The sequence below is a fragment of the Ursus arctos genome, unplaced genomic scaffold (genome assembly GCF_023065955.2).
Source record: "Ursus arctos isolate Adak ecotype North America unplaced genomic scaffold, UrsArc2.0 scaffold_20, whole genome shotgun sequence".
Classification (NCBI taxonomy): Eukaryota; Metazoa; Chordata; class Mammalia; order Carnivora; family Ursidae; genus Ursus; species Ursus arctos.
The window spans coordinates 9,491,921-9,507,513 of NW_026622875.1; the positions used below are offsets into that span (position 1 = coordinate 9,491,921).

General features: G+C 37.1%; 1 protein-coding gene and 1 pseudogene across 2 annotated transcripts in view; both read right to left on the reverse strand.

Moving 5' to 3' along the window:
• The window catches only part of GMPS (guanine monophosphate synthase), a 61,280-nt gene that overhangs the window by 39,004 nt on the left and 6,683 nt on the right, over positions 1-15,593 (reverse strand). For both annotated transcript variants that reach the window (XM_026497342.3, XM_057316032.1), the window contains exons 2-3: positions 7,707-7,888; positions 4,130-4,244 (exon numbers count right to left, since the gene is read on the reverse strand). In XM_026497342.3, coding sequence (XP_026353127.1) covers positions 4,130-4,244; positions 7,707-7,888 — 297 coding nt within the window. The remainder of the gene's footprint in view (positions 1-4,129; positions 4,245-7,706; positions 7,889-15,593) is intronic.
• On the reverse strand, positions 9,249-9,349 carry LOC113254183 (U6 spliceosomal RNA; annotated as a pseudogene).

Consider the following 15,593-nt stretch of genomic DNA (forward strand, 5'->3'; position numbering starts at 1 on the left):
CAGCCACTTTCCAATGTTCAACTCAATCAACATGTAGGTTCTTCTAAGAAAATGCATTCATTAGAATACTATATAAGAAAATCCAAAAATAAGTTATCATCCAAGTCAAATTCATAAAAACCACTTGGCTTTTCAGAGAACTTTAACAAGAAAAAAAGAGGCTTTTACTAGAAAATGCTTGTTGCCTAGAGAAGAAAATATCCATTGTAGCTTTTGTACTTTTTACATCACATATTTTTAGGGATCAGTATTTCCTCTAAATCAAAGTGGAAAACTACAATGAACAATTAGCAAGAAATGAAATCTGGTAATGCTGTTTTACAGACCAGTGATTCCTAATATTCTGCTTTTGTATCAAGTATAAGAACAATAAAAATATTCATTCTTATGTGAACACTGATTTTTTTTTCCTTTGCTGAATACTCCAGAGCCAGCTAAATACTGCTCTGCTCACTTTTTTTTTTTTTTTTAAAGATTTTATTTATTTGACAGAGAGAGAGAGACAGCCAGCGAGAGAGGGAACACAAGCAGGGGGAGTGGGAGAGGAAGAAGCAGGCTCACAGCGGAGGAGCCTGATGTGGGGCTCGATCCCATAACGCCGGGATCACGCCCTGAGCCGAAGGCAGACGCTTAACCGCTGTGCCACCCAGGCGCCCCTCTGCTCACTTTCTACCTTCTAAACAGCCTCCTTCAATATTCATATTAAAGCACAGTAATTTCAACCAGATTGTTAAAAAAAAAAATGACTCCCTCTGTTTCACCACTTACTAAAATTTCAAATTATCTTCAATCCAAGGACTTAAAACAACTCAGTCATTGGGAGAAAGAACACATCATCTTAAGCCATATATACAAGAAATCAGAAGTTAATAGACAATTCTCATAGACCAATGGAACAGAATAGAGAGCCCAGAAATGGACCCTCAGCTCTTTGGGCAACTAATATTTGATAAAGCAGGAAAAAACATCCGGTGGGAAAAAGACAGTCTCTTCAATAAATGGTGCTGGGAAAATTGGACAGCTACATGCAAAAGAATGAAACTTGACCACTATCTCACACCATACACAAAAATAAACTCCAAATGGATGAAAGACCTCGATGTGAGACAGGAATCCATCAAAATTCTAGAGGAGAACATAGGCAGCAACCTCTACGACATCAGCCAAAGCAACCTTTTTCATGACACATCCCCAAAGGCAAGAGAAACAAAAGATAAAATGAATTTATGGGACTTCATCAAGATTAAAAGTTTCTGCACATCCAAGGAAACAGTCAGAAAAACTAAGAGGCAGCCCACGGAATGGGAGAATATATTTGCAAATGACACTACAGATAAAGGACTGGTATCCAAGATCTACAAAGAACTTCTCAAACTCAATACACGAGAAACAAATAAACAAATCAAAAAATGGGCAGAAGATATGAACAGAAGACATACAAATGGCTAACAGACACATGAAAAAATGTTCAAAATCATTAGCCATCAAGGAAATTCAAATCAAAACCACACTGAGATACCACCTTACGCCAGTTAGAATGGCAAAAATAGACAAGGCAAGAAACAACAATTGTTGGAGAGGATGTGGAGAAAGGGGATCCCTCCTACATTGTTGGTGGGAATGCAAGTTGGTACAGCCACTCTGGAAAACCGTGTGGAGGTCCCTTAAAAAGTTAAAAATTGAGCTACCCTATGATCCAGCCATTGCACTACTGGGTGTTTACCCCAAAGATACAGACGTAGTGAAGAGAAGGGCCATATGCACCCCAATGTTCATAGCAGCAATGTCCACAATAGCTAAATCGTGGAAGGAGCCGAGATGCCCTGCAACAGATGACTGGATTAAGAAGTTGTGGTCCATATATACAATGGAATATTACTCAGCAATCAGAAAGAATGAGTTCTCAACATTTGCTACAACATGGACGGCACTGGAGGAGATAATGCTTAGTGAAATAAGTCAAGCAGAGAAAGACAACTATCATATGATTTCTCTCATCTATGGAACATAAGAACTAGAATGATCAGTAGGGGAAGAAAGGGATAAAGAAAGGGGGGGTAATCAGAAGGGGGAATGAAACATGAGAGACTATGGACTCTGAGAAACAAACTGAGGGCTACAGAGGGGAGGGGGTGGGGGAATGGGATAGACTGGTGATGGGTAGTAAGGAGGGCACATATTGCATGGTGCACTGGGTGTTATACACAACTAATGAATCATCGACCCTTACATCGGAAACCGGGGATGTACTGTATGGTGACTAACATAATATAATAAAAAATCATTATTAATTAAAAAAAAAAAAAAAAAGAAGTTAATAGACAATTCTCAACAATCAATTAGGGAGGACCAGAGTATCACGAGAAAATTAAAAAGACGGTATTTTAATTAACACCGATTCCATTTGGTCAGTTAGGATCTCACAACTAGATATTACTTGCATTCTGACTCTGTCTTCCCTTCTGATTTAGTACATGCTAAAGCCAAAAGGTGGGCAAAAGGGAAAAGAGATCAAGACAAACAAGTGAATCCAGTCACTATATTTATTTGGCTATTCTTATCATAATAGAGAATTCTGAGTTTTAAAAAAAAGCTAAGGCAAAATACTGTAACATGTCAATTGATAATTATATTCCTCAGGGAATACTATCCCAGCTAGCTCAATTTTCAGATGATATGGTTAAGTCATATACATTGTTATAAGTTATCTCAACTAGAAAATCATTTTGCTTACAATCGCTAGGGCTAACTTTTCTTAAGTGTATTTATTTCTATTCCCACCTCCTTAGTAAATAGATCTTATTGAACAAATCATTCTGAGAATTTAGCACGTTACTAGCTCAGTATTATCTATCGTCTTATTCAGTAATCATATTCTACTTGTCTAATAAACCTATACTCCTCTAAAAAGGTATCAAAGCAGCCAAAATAGATTTCTAAACACTTAACTCATGGAACAGTTTTATATCTAGACCTCAGTCCCTATTTATTCTTGTTTTTGATACAATTCCAAGGTATACATACTCATTAACGATACAGCAGAGATACCTGGCAGACACCATCTTAACCAAATGATCAAAACTAACACTACCTGTCATGGCACACACTGACATCACGTGCCTCCTAATGAGCTGCTCTGAGAACAGCACAGCATCACGTCTGTGCTATTCCTGCCAAAAAAACATCACCTGAACCTAACAATGAGGAAACATCACATAAACCAAAACTGAGGGATAATCTACCAAGTAACTGGAATATCTTTTTTTTTTTTTTAACTGTCAAGGTCATGAAAGAGAAGACTGAGAAATGGTTCCAAAATAAAGGAGTCTAATAAAGAGACATGACAACTAAATATAACACATGGTCCTAGATTGGACACAGTACTTACAAGGGGGACATCAATGAGACAAACAGTGAAATATGAAAGCAGTCTGTGGATCAGATGTAAAACTGAATCAATGTTAACTTCCTGATTTTGATATTTGGACTGTAGTTACACAGGAGAGAGCCCTCGTCCTTAGGAAATGCAAGTAACAGGACATGATGTGTCCAACTTATCCTCAAATGGTTAAAAATGTCAACTGTAAAGGGGGCACCTGGGCTGCTTAGTCGGTTAAGCATCCGACTCTTGATTTTGCCTCAGGTCATGATCTGGGGCTTGGGGTCATGAGATCACACCCCCCCCCCCACCTCGGACTCTGTGCTCAACGCAGAGTCGGCTTGAGATTCTCACATTCTCCCTCTGCCCCCACCACGGCTTGTGCCCGCATGCAGGCATACTCTCTCTAAAATAAATAAATGTATCTTTTTTAAAATGTCAATAATAAGGGAATTGAGTAAAAATATACAGGAGGTCTGTGTACTATTTCTGTAACATGTAAATTTGAATGTCTACGTTTTTTTAATGGACACCGTTATGTTGTATGCAGCAATATAGTTACTTCTCTAAAAACAGATTTCCACTCAGGTCAGTACTGCCATACTGCTGTAACAATTTCTAAACAGCTGCAACATGCACAAACTAGCTCATACAATATCCTAAATACTCTAAAGACAGAAAATATTAATAAAATAAGAATCACAAACAGAATAAATTGAGCCAACTCTTAAGGCAAATTCACAGATGTACCTGCATGCCATAGCAAATTCCAAGAACAGGCTTGCCAATAGTGAATATCGCCGGATCAAACCACGGAGCATCTTCTGCATACACAGAATTAGGTCCTCCAGAGATGATAATAGCGCTGTGGATTCAAGGAAGAGAGTCAGTGAAGAATCCTCTAACTGCTAATTTTTATCCCGAAGTCTATGCCCCCTCTCCCGTGAGGCACTGAGGGAGACTCAATACAGATGCAGAGATTTTGTTGTTTTCAGTATACTGTAGCAGATCCAGCCCCCTACACAGCTCAATCATCTATACTCCATTGCAATGTGTGAAAGTCCACCAATTCAACATTCACTTGTTAATAAGTACAAACTTCAAATAAATACTAATGCTTCTATCTGTAAAGGTTTAGCATGAATTTGTTTTGTCTTCCTCATTAGTGAAGGAGTCAATGAGAATTCTAAAGGGAAATGGAGAAAATACAGGTCTTTCAGGAAGCAAGGAGTAAAGCAGGTCACAGAAAGACCCAGGATGACACAGCCAAATACAACAAGGGATGACAGAATATGAATAATAACCTAACTTTGCCTGTTGAAAACCTATCCAACATTCCCAACAGTTTTGTCTGAGACCCAGGAAAGGGAGCTAACATATGAATGCCCACATGACATTTTCTCAGAACCCAGGTCAATATTATAACTTCACTACATTATAATTTACAGAGCATTCTATGGGTTAACTTGAGAGTCGAACAGTTATTATGGAAAAGGCTTCTAACTGAGGCCTATGATCTTTACCTGGCCACTGATAGATCTAATTTGGCCCTAAGCCTACACTCAAAAGATTGAGAATATTTTGATATTATGAATTTTACATAAAAATCCGGATTTCTGGGTTTTCTTTAGAAGAGAGGAAAAAAAACCTGGCAGCACTTGACCTTCACTCTCATATGGCTACAAACAACTGGACTCACAGAGAGATCTGCACCTCCAGACTACTCTGCTCCCTAGTTTGCCACACGTGCCCTCTTATACAATAGAGGCATACCTATGCTCATCACTTAATTGAAGGTATCCTCAAACTCATTTTAGGTTTGAGTTTGCAGGAATCCTGATTTATCTACATTTCTCAAGGAAAATGCATTTTAAGATCTAACCAAAATCTTCTTACAAACAAATTCAGGCAATTCATTTTATAATTAGCAGCTGCTTGCCACGTAAAAACAAAATAAAATATAAGCTTATAATACTTCCAGAAGAATGATGTAATAGCCAAATTCATAAAAATTATTCAGCAAGATAGGACATTTTTCAAAAAACAATTCAAGTGAGCTCAAAGGCCCCACTCTTCGAACTTTGTATTGCTTACATGAATTACGCTATTCATCATGTTTGTTAGCCTATCTCCTGCAAAAGAGACTAAAGACAACCTACTCAGAGGATAAATGTAACATCTTTAAGATAACAATCCTAAAGGGGTGTAGTGTTAGCCTTAAGGGTAGATATATGCAACTTAGCTCTTTAAAAACGCATAAGCTAAAATTCTATAAAACATACTTAATAATCAAGACCTCTAGAATTTCAGTACATTATACTTAGTTTTATGAAAGATAACCACCATGGGACTGCCCAGCATCCCTCATTAATCTGCTAAACAACTCAGGACTATAAGAGTCTTAATACTATTAAAAAGAAAAGGGAATGGACTTAGTCAAGGATGAAACTCAAGCAGTGCTTAAGCCAATTATGAAAATTCTTATCTCAATAACTCTCAAGAAGAGCTAATCACTCATTCTGAGTCTTCTAGTTCTACCCTGCAATTACTTTGAAACTAACTCGCAATTACAAAGCCAATAAGCCACAAGGCATTCCAGGTACCAATTTTAAGCAAGTCAAACTTCCAAAAACAAGTAGGTTAAAAGGTCTCTCCTCTCATAATACTCATATTCTAGGAAAAGGATGGTCAACTAGATATCTCAGCAGACAGGATTATAACAAGCAAAGCCACAGGACTATAGTTCCTACACAGAAAGAACCTCTAGACAGAAGCAGGACCTGGGAATTGTTTATAATCAGGTGGCAAGAAAAATAATTAGCATCCTATTGCCAAGTATTTGGCTACCCTATTCTTAAATATTTAGCCTGGGTTAATCTGCTGGGGATTTTTTGTTTGTTTTGGGTGAAGGGAATGAAGGAGCTTAGATATGACAGACAGTCATTCAGAATTCTCACAGTTTTTTGATTCCCTAAAACTGGTTCTCACTGGCAAACTGAGATTGTCGCATTAGAGAAACTCAAGGGTCCCTCCTTACTCTAAAGATTCTAAGTTCAAAAGAGATGACTGTTTTTAACTGTATCCTAAGACTAGGACACAGTTAAATTTCAACCTGTCTTTTCTGATTTCCAATTCACTCTATTTCAGAAACAAGAATCACAGGATAAACAGGTCTATGAAGCCTTTAAAAGTTAACCATTTCTCTAATGGAAAAAAAAAATTATGTTTTTGAGAAAAATTAAACACACTGTATTTTGGATGAAATATATAGCATTAATGTTTAAGACCATTTGAAGTTACAAACTGCAGTTGTTTGCTTTTGGTAACACTCTTCATAAAGAAAGAGCATCAATTCCATGAGAAAAGGCATAGCACCGGGGCGCCTGGGTGGCACAGCGGTTAAGCGTCTGCCTTCGGCTCAGGGCGTGATCCCGGCGTTCTGGGATCGAGCCCCACATCAGGCTCCTCTGCTGTGAGCCTGCCTCTTCCTCCCCCACTCCCCCTGCTTGTGTTCCCTCTCTCGCTGGCTGTCTCTATCTCTGTCAAATAAATAAATAAAATCTTTAAAAAAAAAAAAAAAAAAGAAAAGGCATAGCATTAACTAGAAATTGTTAAAGGAAGAAACTGTATATAAGCTGGCTGTCATTTTGACTAGTTCTGAGCATAAGCTGTTGAATTAAACCGTATATTAGACTTCAGAAACCTTCATATTTTAGAAATTTGTCCCTTGGAATAGGAGGCAAAAGAGACTCACTGGACACAGAATTCTTCTCATTTAGGTAATCTAGCTACTGTATATATTCCTTTGATCAAATGCTCTGGGATGAATGAATGACAGTAATAGCCAAATTCAAGTCTGACCCAAAAATCCTAAAAAATATAAAATATTCAAACAAAAAGTTCTTGTAACTGTGCAATTAAAATTAAGGAAATCTTTTTAACTAAAAAAATTTTTTCCTTTAATTTTTTTTTTAAATCTGAGCCATAAAAGAAAATTTCTTATAAAACTATTGCATGTCTTATATTCATTTAAAAAATTCAGTGCCCAGGGCACCTGGGTGGTGCAGTCAATTAAGTGTCTGACTCCTGGTTTCAGCTCACATAGTGATCTCATGGTCTTGAGACAGAGCCCCAGGTCAGGCTCCACACTCAGCTCGGAGTCGGCTTAAAACTCTCTTCCCCTCTCTCTGCCCCACCCCCCACCTCGAACACACCCTCTCTCTCTCAAAATACATCTTAAAAAAAAAAAATTCAGTGCCCAAGCAAATTAATAAAGAATTCCATAATCTAAGCTCAATCTCATAGAAAATAGAAGTGAAAAGTCTACCGGAATCCTTGCTCTTTTATGGCAAATGCTGGTGTTTCCAAGGGAAAGATTTCCGACTGCACAAACAGTTCTCTCACTCTTCGATCTATGACTTTCCCATACTGGGCACCAGCATCCAGAATGACAACAGCTCCTTCATAGTGGTGGCGGCCATCCTTAAGGTCTCCTCCAGCGTTCTCCAGCTGCAAATATTAAGGCAAACGTCCTCTTAGTTATAAAAATTAGTGCTCCTTTAAAAAAAGAGAGGTCACTATCAGCTCCAAAAACATACCGAAACTGTTAACTTAGGACTCTGAGTTGCCAAGTCAAATCTTTTAAAAGGAAGATTTTTATACATACCCATAGGTAAGCATACATAAACACTTTAATAAAAGCCAGCATTTACTGCTATGTAATATAGTCACTTTATGTATAAATGCATCTTAAATATATTATCTAACATGGTGGACATACAACCCAGCTGTGTCAAAATATAGTCCTAGTTTATGCCTGTTATACTGACATTCTTACTAATAGGGCCTCCTTTGAATCTCAAAAGCATCCTAGCTTGAACAATAAATTATATGGTCACCCTATCTAATAGTCACAGCACTCCTATGAGGGCTATACTGATGAGGAACCAAAAGTTTGCTGCCAGAGTATAAGCATGTTCAAACTCACTTCATTAGGATTTTTTGTATTACCTGAGGAAAAGGGTATATATGTATATATCCTATATATATATGTATGTATATCCAACCCATAACATTAGAATTGTAAAAGGTTTTTTAATCTTATCTCTGTCACCTATACATTGATAATGCTTTTCCGGAAAGCAATCAGAGCAACAAATCCTCAGAAAACAAGCTGCCATAATTTTAACAGAAGAGGAGGCTCTATAAAGTTATAAAAGTTATCTGAATCGCGATTCCTTCTCAACTCAGGAAAATTATATTCACATACAAGAGAAACAAATTATAGAAGTCAAATCCGATACAAAGTTAATCAAAGTAAAAAAGAGAGAATGAGGAATAAAAACATCTCTACCAGAGCAAGCCAAAAAGAGAAACAACAGATCAAAACTGGAAAGTACGACTTCTAAATGAACTAAAAGATATTAAGAAAATTATACAAGGTATAAACGACTATGAATCAAAATTAGACTATGAACCCAGAATGACCTATCTCAACACATACTTCTGTTTAAATTCTTACTTAAATTCCAGTTAGTTAACATACAATGTAATATGAGCTTCAGGTGTGTAATCTAGCAATTTAACACTTCCATACAACACCGGGTGTTCATCACAAGAGCACTCCTTAATCCCCATCACCTATTTCACCCCCCACCCCCACCCACCCCCCTCTGGTAACCATCTGTTTGTTCTCTACAGTTAAAAATCTGTTTCTTAGTTTGCCTTTCTCTCTTTTTTCCCCTTTTGCTCATCTGTTTGTTTCTTAAATTCCACACGTGAGTGAAATCATATGGTATATGTCTTTCTATGACTGACTTATTTTGCTTGGCATAATACTCTCTAGCTCCATCCACATCCCCGCAAATGGAAAAATATGGACCGCTTCACAAATTTGCGTGTCATCCTTGCACAGGGGCCATGCTAATCTCTGTACCGACACATATGCTTAGCAAATTATTGGGCTTTAAAGAAAAAAACCTTTCAATATTTTGGATAAAAAGCACACATGACTTATAATTCACTCAACTATACATTTGTTGTATGTAATTTTCTGTATCCATGTTTTATTTTACAATAAAAAGATTTTTAAAAATAAAGCAAAACGGAACTAACTTTACTTCGCACCTAGTATTTCATGTGCTTTACATATTTTCTTATTCATAATGATATGTATTTCTGTTTTACAGATGAAGAAAATGAGACTCAGATACTGTATCACCTGCCTACGGACACACTGGCAGAAGCAGAAGGTAAATGCAGGCCTTTTCAAACCCCAAAACAATTAGCACTATAGAAGTAAAGTGGGTAAATATGCACTATATTTTTGGAAGACTACCTTCAAAGTTATTTTAATTTTTAATATTTTGGTACTTAAAAGAAGTAAGCTTTATTACTTTAGAAAGTTTGCTTACATGAGTGAAATAATGTTCTGCCGATATCTGAGAAAAGTAGTTATTATACAATATAAATGATTTTGGAAATTGAATTTCATCAGTACTAAATTTATTCAGGTCTTCGAAAAGACACTTTAGTAGACGTCAGTTGCCCAAATAAAAGTTTTAGGGTTAAAAGAGATTTTAAGACCCTCCCCCCACACACATACACACATATTTTAATCATCTGAGATACTCAACTACCCAGAATAATCCCTTCATTACCAAAAGGCTACTATAGAAGCATATGTACTTATTTAATCTCACCACACCTAAAACTGGGGAAAAGATATACATTGTCTTCACAAAATTATCTACCACATTAGGTACTTTAGAAATATCAACAAATTTCACTGAAAGTTTTTCTTAAGAAACCATCATCTCACATACAACACTGAATGAAGTTTGAGCCGACAATTAAAGGGTTAAACCAAAGAGTTAGACTCTCTAGCTCTTGACCTTATCACATGCTTGTTCTACCCTCCTTTTTTTATTCTTGAAAAATTTTGAACTTACAGAAACCTACAGAAAGGTTGAAAATATGGCACAGGAGTGCCTGGCTGGCTCAGTCAGAGGAGCATGCAACTCTCCATCTCCGGGTTGTGAGTTCAAGCCCCACACTAGTTGTAGAGATTACTGAAAAAAATAATAATAAACTTAGAAAAAATTAAATTTAAATAAACTTAAAAGGAATGGCACAATAAATCCCACTGTCTGCCTAAATTCAACAATTAGTAACATTTTGCCACATTTGCATGATTTCTATCTAAATATACTTCTTCCTCTGAATTACTGGAAAATAAATTATAGATATTTCTCTTCCAAAAAAACTTCCCAGCACGTACTTCCTACTAACAGGACTATTCCCCGCTATAACTACAATACATAATCACACCCAAGAAATTTAACACTAATAGTATCTACATACAAATTTCCTCAAATGTCACCACTAATGTCTTTTAAGGCTTTTTTTCCCCAGATTTTAAAATATTTTTTTGGCAACAATCTTACACTAGTGATGTAATTATGCCTCTTCCTAATAAAACACCAAGGCAAGGATACGATGTCATTTTGTCCCAGTATTGGTGATCCTGACTTTGATCAGTTGGTTGATAGCCTGTGTGCTTAAAAGTAAAAAATAAACAAACAAACAAACAAACAAACCCAAACACCTGATTTCAAGTCCTCCCCCTGCTTAAAATCCTACAATGATATCCCCTCAGAATAAAGTTCAATGAAGTCCAAAATACCTTCCAAGCCCTATAAGGCCTTGACCTAATCTTTAACCTAAATTGCTGTTTAAACGCCCCATGATCCCACAGTGGGCAATGTCCCCTTCGGCTGAAAAATCCCAACATGGATAAATCAGTCTCAGACATGCCAACTGAAAGAAGCCAAACACCTCTAAAATCACTATATCTTTAATTTTCCATTAGCTCAATGACACAGCTGTCACTGCCATGGCTATAGTTATGTACAATTTGACATAAAATCCCTCAAGGGAAAGAGATTCCCTGGAGTCTCTCAGAAAATCTCCCTTAGTGCAGAAAGATGCCCCAAAGATTCAGCAAAGGAAATATAGCTGAGCTCAGCTGAAATTCATCTAGGATAGACATTCCGAAGCTTTATACAACTCACCAAATATGTCATTTCTCTATATATTCTATAAACACTTAAGCAAGACCCCTGGCGAGTGCAGTGGCTTGTAACTCCTAGTAATACCATTAGACAGGTGCAACCCCTTAACATTTAAAAACCACTTGAAGAAGGACTGAGTTCTGGTTACCACCTGAAAAACTTCCATTGACATCTTCTGGTAAGATCAAGGAAGTACTAGCACCAAACTTGTAGAATGAGTCGTCAGTGATCTGGAAAAAAATTTCCAGAAGTAACTGAGCACTCTCAAGAAATGCTGAATCATCAAAACTTTTGATGGCATAGAAGATGTGTGGAACAGCAGTTCTTGGACAACTCAGGGCAAAAAATAACTTAGAGGGGCGCCTGGGTGGCACAGTCGTTAAGCGTCTGCCTTCGGCTCAGGGCATGATCCCAGCGTTCTGGGATCGAGCCCCACATCGGGCTTCTCTGCTAGGAGCCTGCTTCTTCCTCTCCCACTCCCCCTGCTTGTGTTCCCTCTTTCGCTGGCTGTCTCTCTCTGTCAAATAAATAAAAATCTTTAAAAAAAAAATAACTTAGAAGTGTCAAACTAAACATGAAGGAAGTTTTTAAAAAATACCAAAACTAATTTAGTTCATATTTTTTTTAATCTGTAAGTGGTATATGATTCTCAACAAAGTCTAAGTCTCTTATATATAAAAAATTCTAGGTGCGATTACTGAATACAGGCAACAGTTATGTAGTAGTTCATTTTCTGCCTATGTACATGAAGGAAGTTTGACCACATGCTTTTAACTGTTTAGCTGGTTAGGGACTTTATACTCTCTGCTCTACTTATGCATGTTTTTAATATTCTATACGTAACAGACTGTATTATTGGCCCTAATTCTTCACGATTCCCTATATCCATGCTGTTTCTCATATGACTTCGCAGTTCATCCTCTTTTAGGCAGAATGTATTTCCTCACTCTTAACATTGGGCTCAACCATGAGAATTGTTTTGGCCAATGTAATGAAGACAGAAATCATGGAGTGCAATGATTCTACTTGCACCCTGTGCTTCTGCCATCGTGAAAACACCATCAACCTAGTAGTCCCAAGAGAATGATGAAAGTAGTGGAGCTCAGCAATGCTGAACTGACCCACAAACTTGTCAGCAATAAATTAGTTCACATGTCCTTCTGAAAATGTTTAATACCACCTAAAGTGACATTTTACAAAAACTGTTTAACACCAAAGCATCCATGGCAGGTTCTATATCTGTAACATACTACAATTCTGCTTTCCCTGGCCATAAATAGCAGAAATACATAATATAGGGCAAAATTATTCAAAATGGCTATAATCATGCTTAGCTTTCTGTGACCTTTTCCTTAAGATACACATTACACTGATTCTCTAGCTTTGGAAATTTAAAACATAAATGCAGACTTATCTTTTTTTTTAAGGGGGTAACTAATGAAGCAAAGATATCAGGGAAGAGGAACCACGTAGAGGCATTATTAATTAACCTCTGTGGAGGTAGGCCTGGTGAACCCAAGATTTACCATACCAGGATACTATGCCTCACAAACTGATAGAAAAGTTCTTATCGGGGCGCCTGGGTGGCTCAGTCATTAAGCATCTGCCTTCCGCCCAGGGCGTGATCCCAGAGTCCTGGGATTGAGTCCCACATCAGGCTCCTCCGCTGGGAGCCTGCTTCTCCCTCTCCCACTCCCCCTGCTTGTGTTCCTTCTCTTGCTGGCTGCCTCTCTCTCTGGCTGCCTCTCTCTCTCTGTCAAATAAATAAATAAAATCTTTAAAAAAAAAAAAAGAAAAGTTCTTATCAAATACCTGAAAATAGTTTTTATATGTCAATACCGCACCAATGCCAAGGTTGCATTTAAAAAAAAAAAGAAAAACAATAAAAACTCAGCCTTATTAAATCCCGAGTGCTTCCAATTCTATTTTCATCAGCTTTATTACCAAATTATTTATTTTATTTATTTAGAGAGTGTGTGCACGGGCACGCACACAAGAGGGGGGAAGGGACAGAGGGAGAGGGAGAGAGAGAATCCCAAGCACCCACTGAGTGTGGAGTCCAACACAGGGCTCAATCTCACGACCCTGAGCCCATGACCTGAGCCAAAAATGGATGCTTAACTGACTGAGCCACCCAGGAGACCTCAAATTATGTTTGAATTTAAAATTCGGATTGCTATAATCAAATATAGAAGTTGTTCATTTCTACTGGTACATGTTTATAAAGCCAATCTAAAAGTAGCCTGTTTGCCCACAAACCACATCCTATTCCCATAAAAATGCAGCTGAACAAGATATTTTTTAAAACACCCTTAAGGACAAAATATTATGATGCAATTTTTTTAAAGTTTGTTTTACTCTATAATGTTTATGTCTTCCAGGCATCAAGTAGATTATTACAAAGTAAATATTCTAAACTGTACAAAATAGAAAATACCAAACCTGTTAGGGTCTATCCTCTGACCTAGTAATTCCACTCCTAGGTATTTATCCACGAGTAATGAACATCTATGTCCACAAAATCTGGAAACAGTTCACATGGCCATCAACATGTGAAAGGATAAATTCTAGTATATCCTATGGTGGAATACTACACAACAGTAAAAATGACCTACTGATAAAACAACACAGATAAATCTCAAAAACATTATGTTGAGTGAAAGAAGCCAAAAATCGCTATATGATTCCATTAATATAAAGTTCAAAGCAGGCAAAACTAATGTTTGGCTACGGAAATGGGAACCGTGGTTGCTGCTGGAGGAACCAAGGGGCATGTAAGAACTTGGGAGTGACAGAAATGTTTTATATGTTGATTGGGATAGTGGTTACACAGGTATAAACATTTGTCAAATTCAAATTGTACACGTAAAGGTCTATACCCTGCACCCGTGTACATTTTACCTCAATTAAAAACCAGCAAAACAAAATACCTATTAGTGACCTTTCTCAACCCATTTGTCTCCACAAACTGAAAAACAATATTACAATAAGCAATTGTTTACCCTCAGCCTTCAGGGACACCAGATGGTCAAGCTCTGCCATGGTGTCAAAAATAAGGCCAATGTTCACTCAAATCTAAGAGCCACTCCATTACAAAACCAAAATCTATCAGGTTAAATCCACTTACGTGGATTAAACATCCAATTAACCATCCATTAAAAGTTTATATTTTTATTCCTAATTACCTTTAATTACCTTTTAAAAAGTTATCTCCTCAGTCTCATGCTGTAAGTCTGGTGCCTGATTTCACCCAATCAGATGTGGGGAGTTGGGAGGACTGTATCTCACAGTTCATGACAGTAATGCAGCAATATGAAAATGTTCCATCAAATTATAACTTAGGGTCTCACAACAAAATGGATCAAAGGCTTAAATATAAGAGCTAAAGCTACAAAGCTTTTAGGAGAAAACATAGGCAATTACACAAGATTAAAGATTCATTAGGAAATGCTCCTTAGGAGGCAAGCCATAAAACAGACTCTTACCTACAGAGAACAAACTGAGGGATGCAAGAGGGGAGCGGGAGGGATGGACTAAATGGGTGATGGGTATTAAGGAGGGCACTTGTTGTGATGAGCACTGGGTATTATACATAAGTGACAAATCCCTCAATTCTACTCCTGAAACTAATATTACACTATATGTTAACTGGAATTTTAAAAAAAAACAAAAACTTGGAAAATAAAAGGGGAATGTTCCTTAGATGAGACACCAAAAGACGAGTGATGAAAGAAAATAAGTTGAACTTTATCAAAATTAATAAGCTTTTATGCATCAGAGGACACCATTAAGAAAGTAAAAACCCACAGAATGGCAGAAAATATCTGCAAAGCATATTTCTGATAAGAAACTTGTCACTAGAATAAAGAAACTCTTACAACTCAATAAAGAGACAAGTAACCTACTTTCAAAAATCAGCAAATGATTTGAATAGACATTTCCCCCAAGAAAATATACACATGGACAATAAGTACATGAAAAGATGTTCAACATCATCAGTCATTAGGGAAATGCAAATCAAAATCACAATGAGATACCACTTCTTACCCACTACAATGGCTATAATCCAAAAGACAAGTGTTGGCAAAAATGTGGAGAAATTAGAACCTCACGCACTACTGACAGGAATGTAAAATACCGGG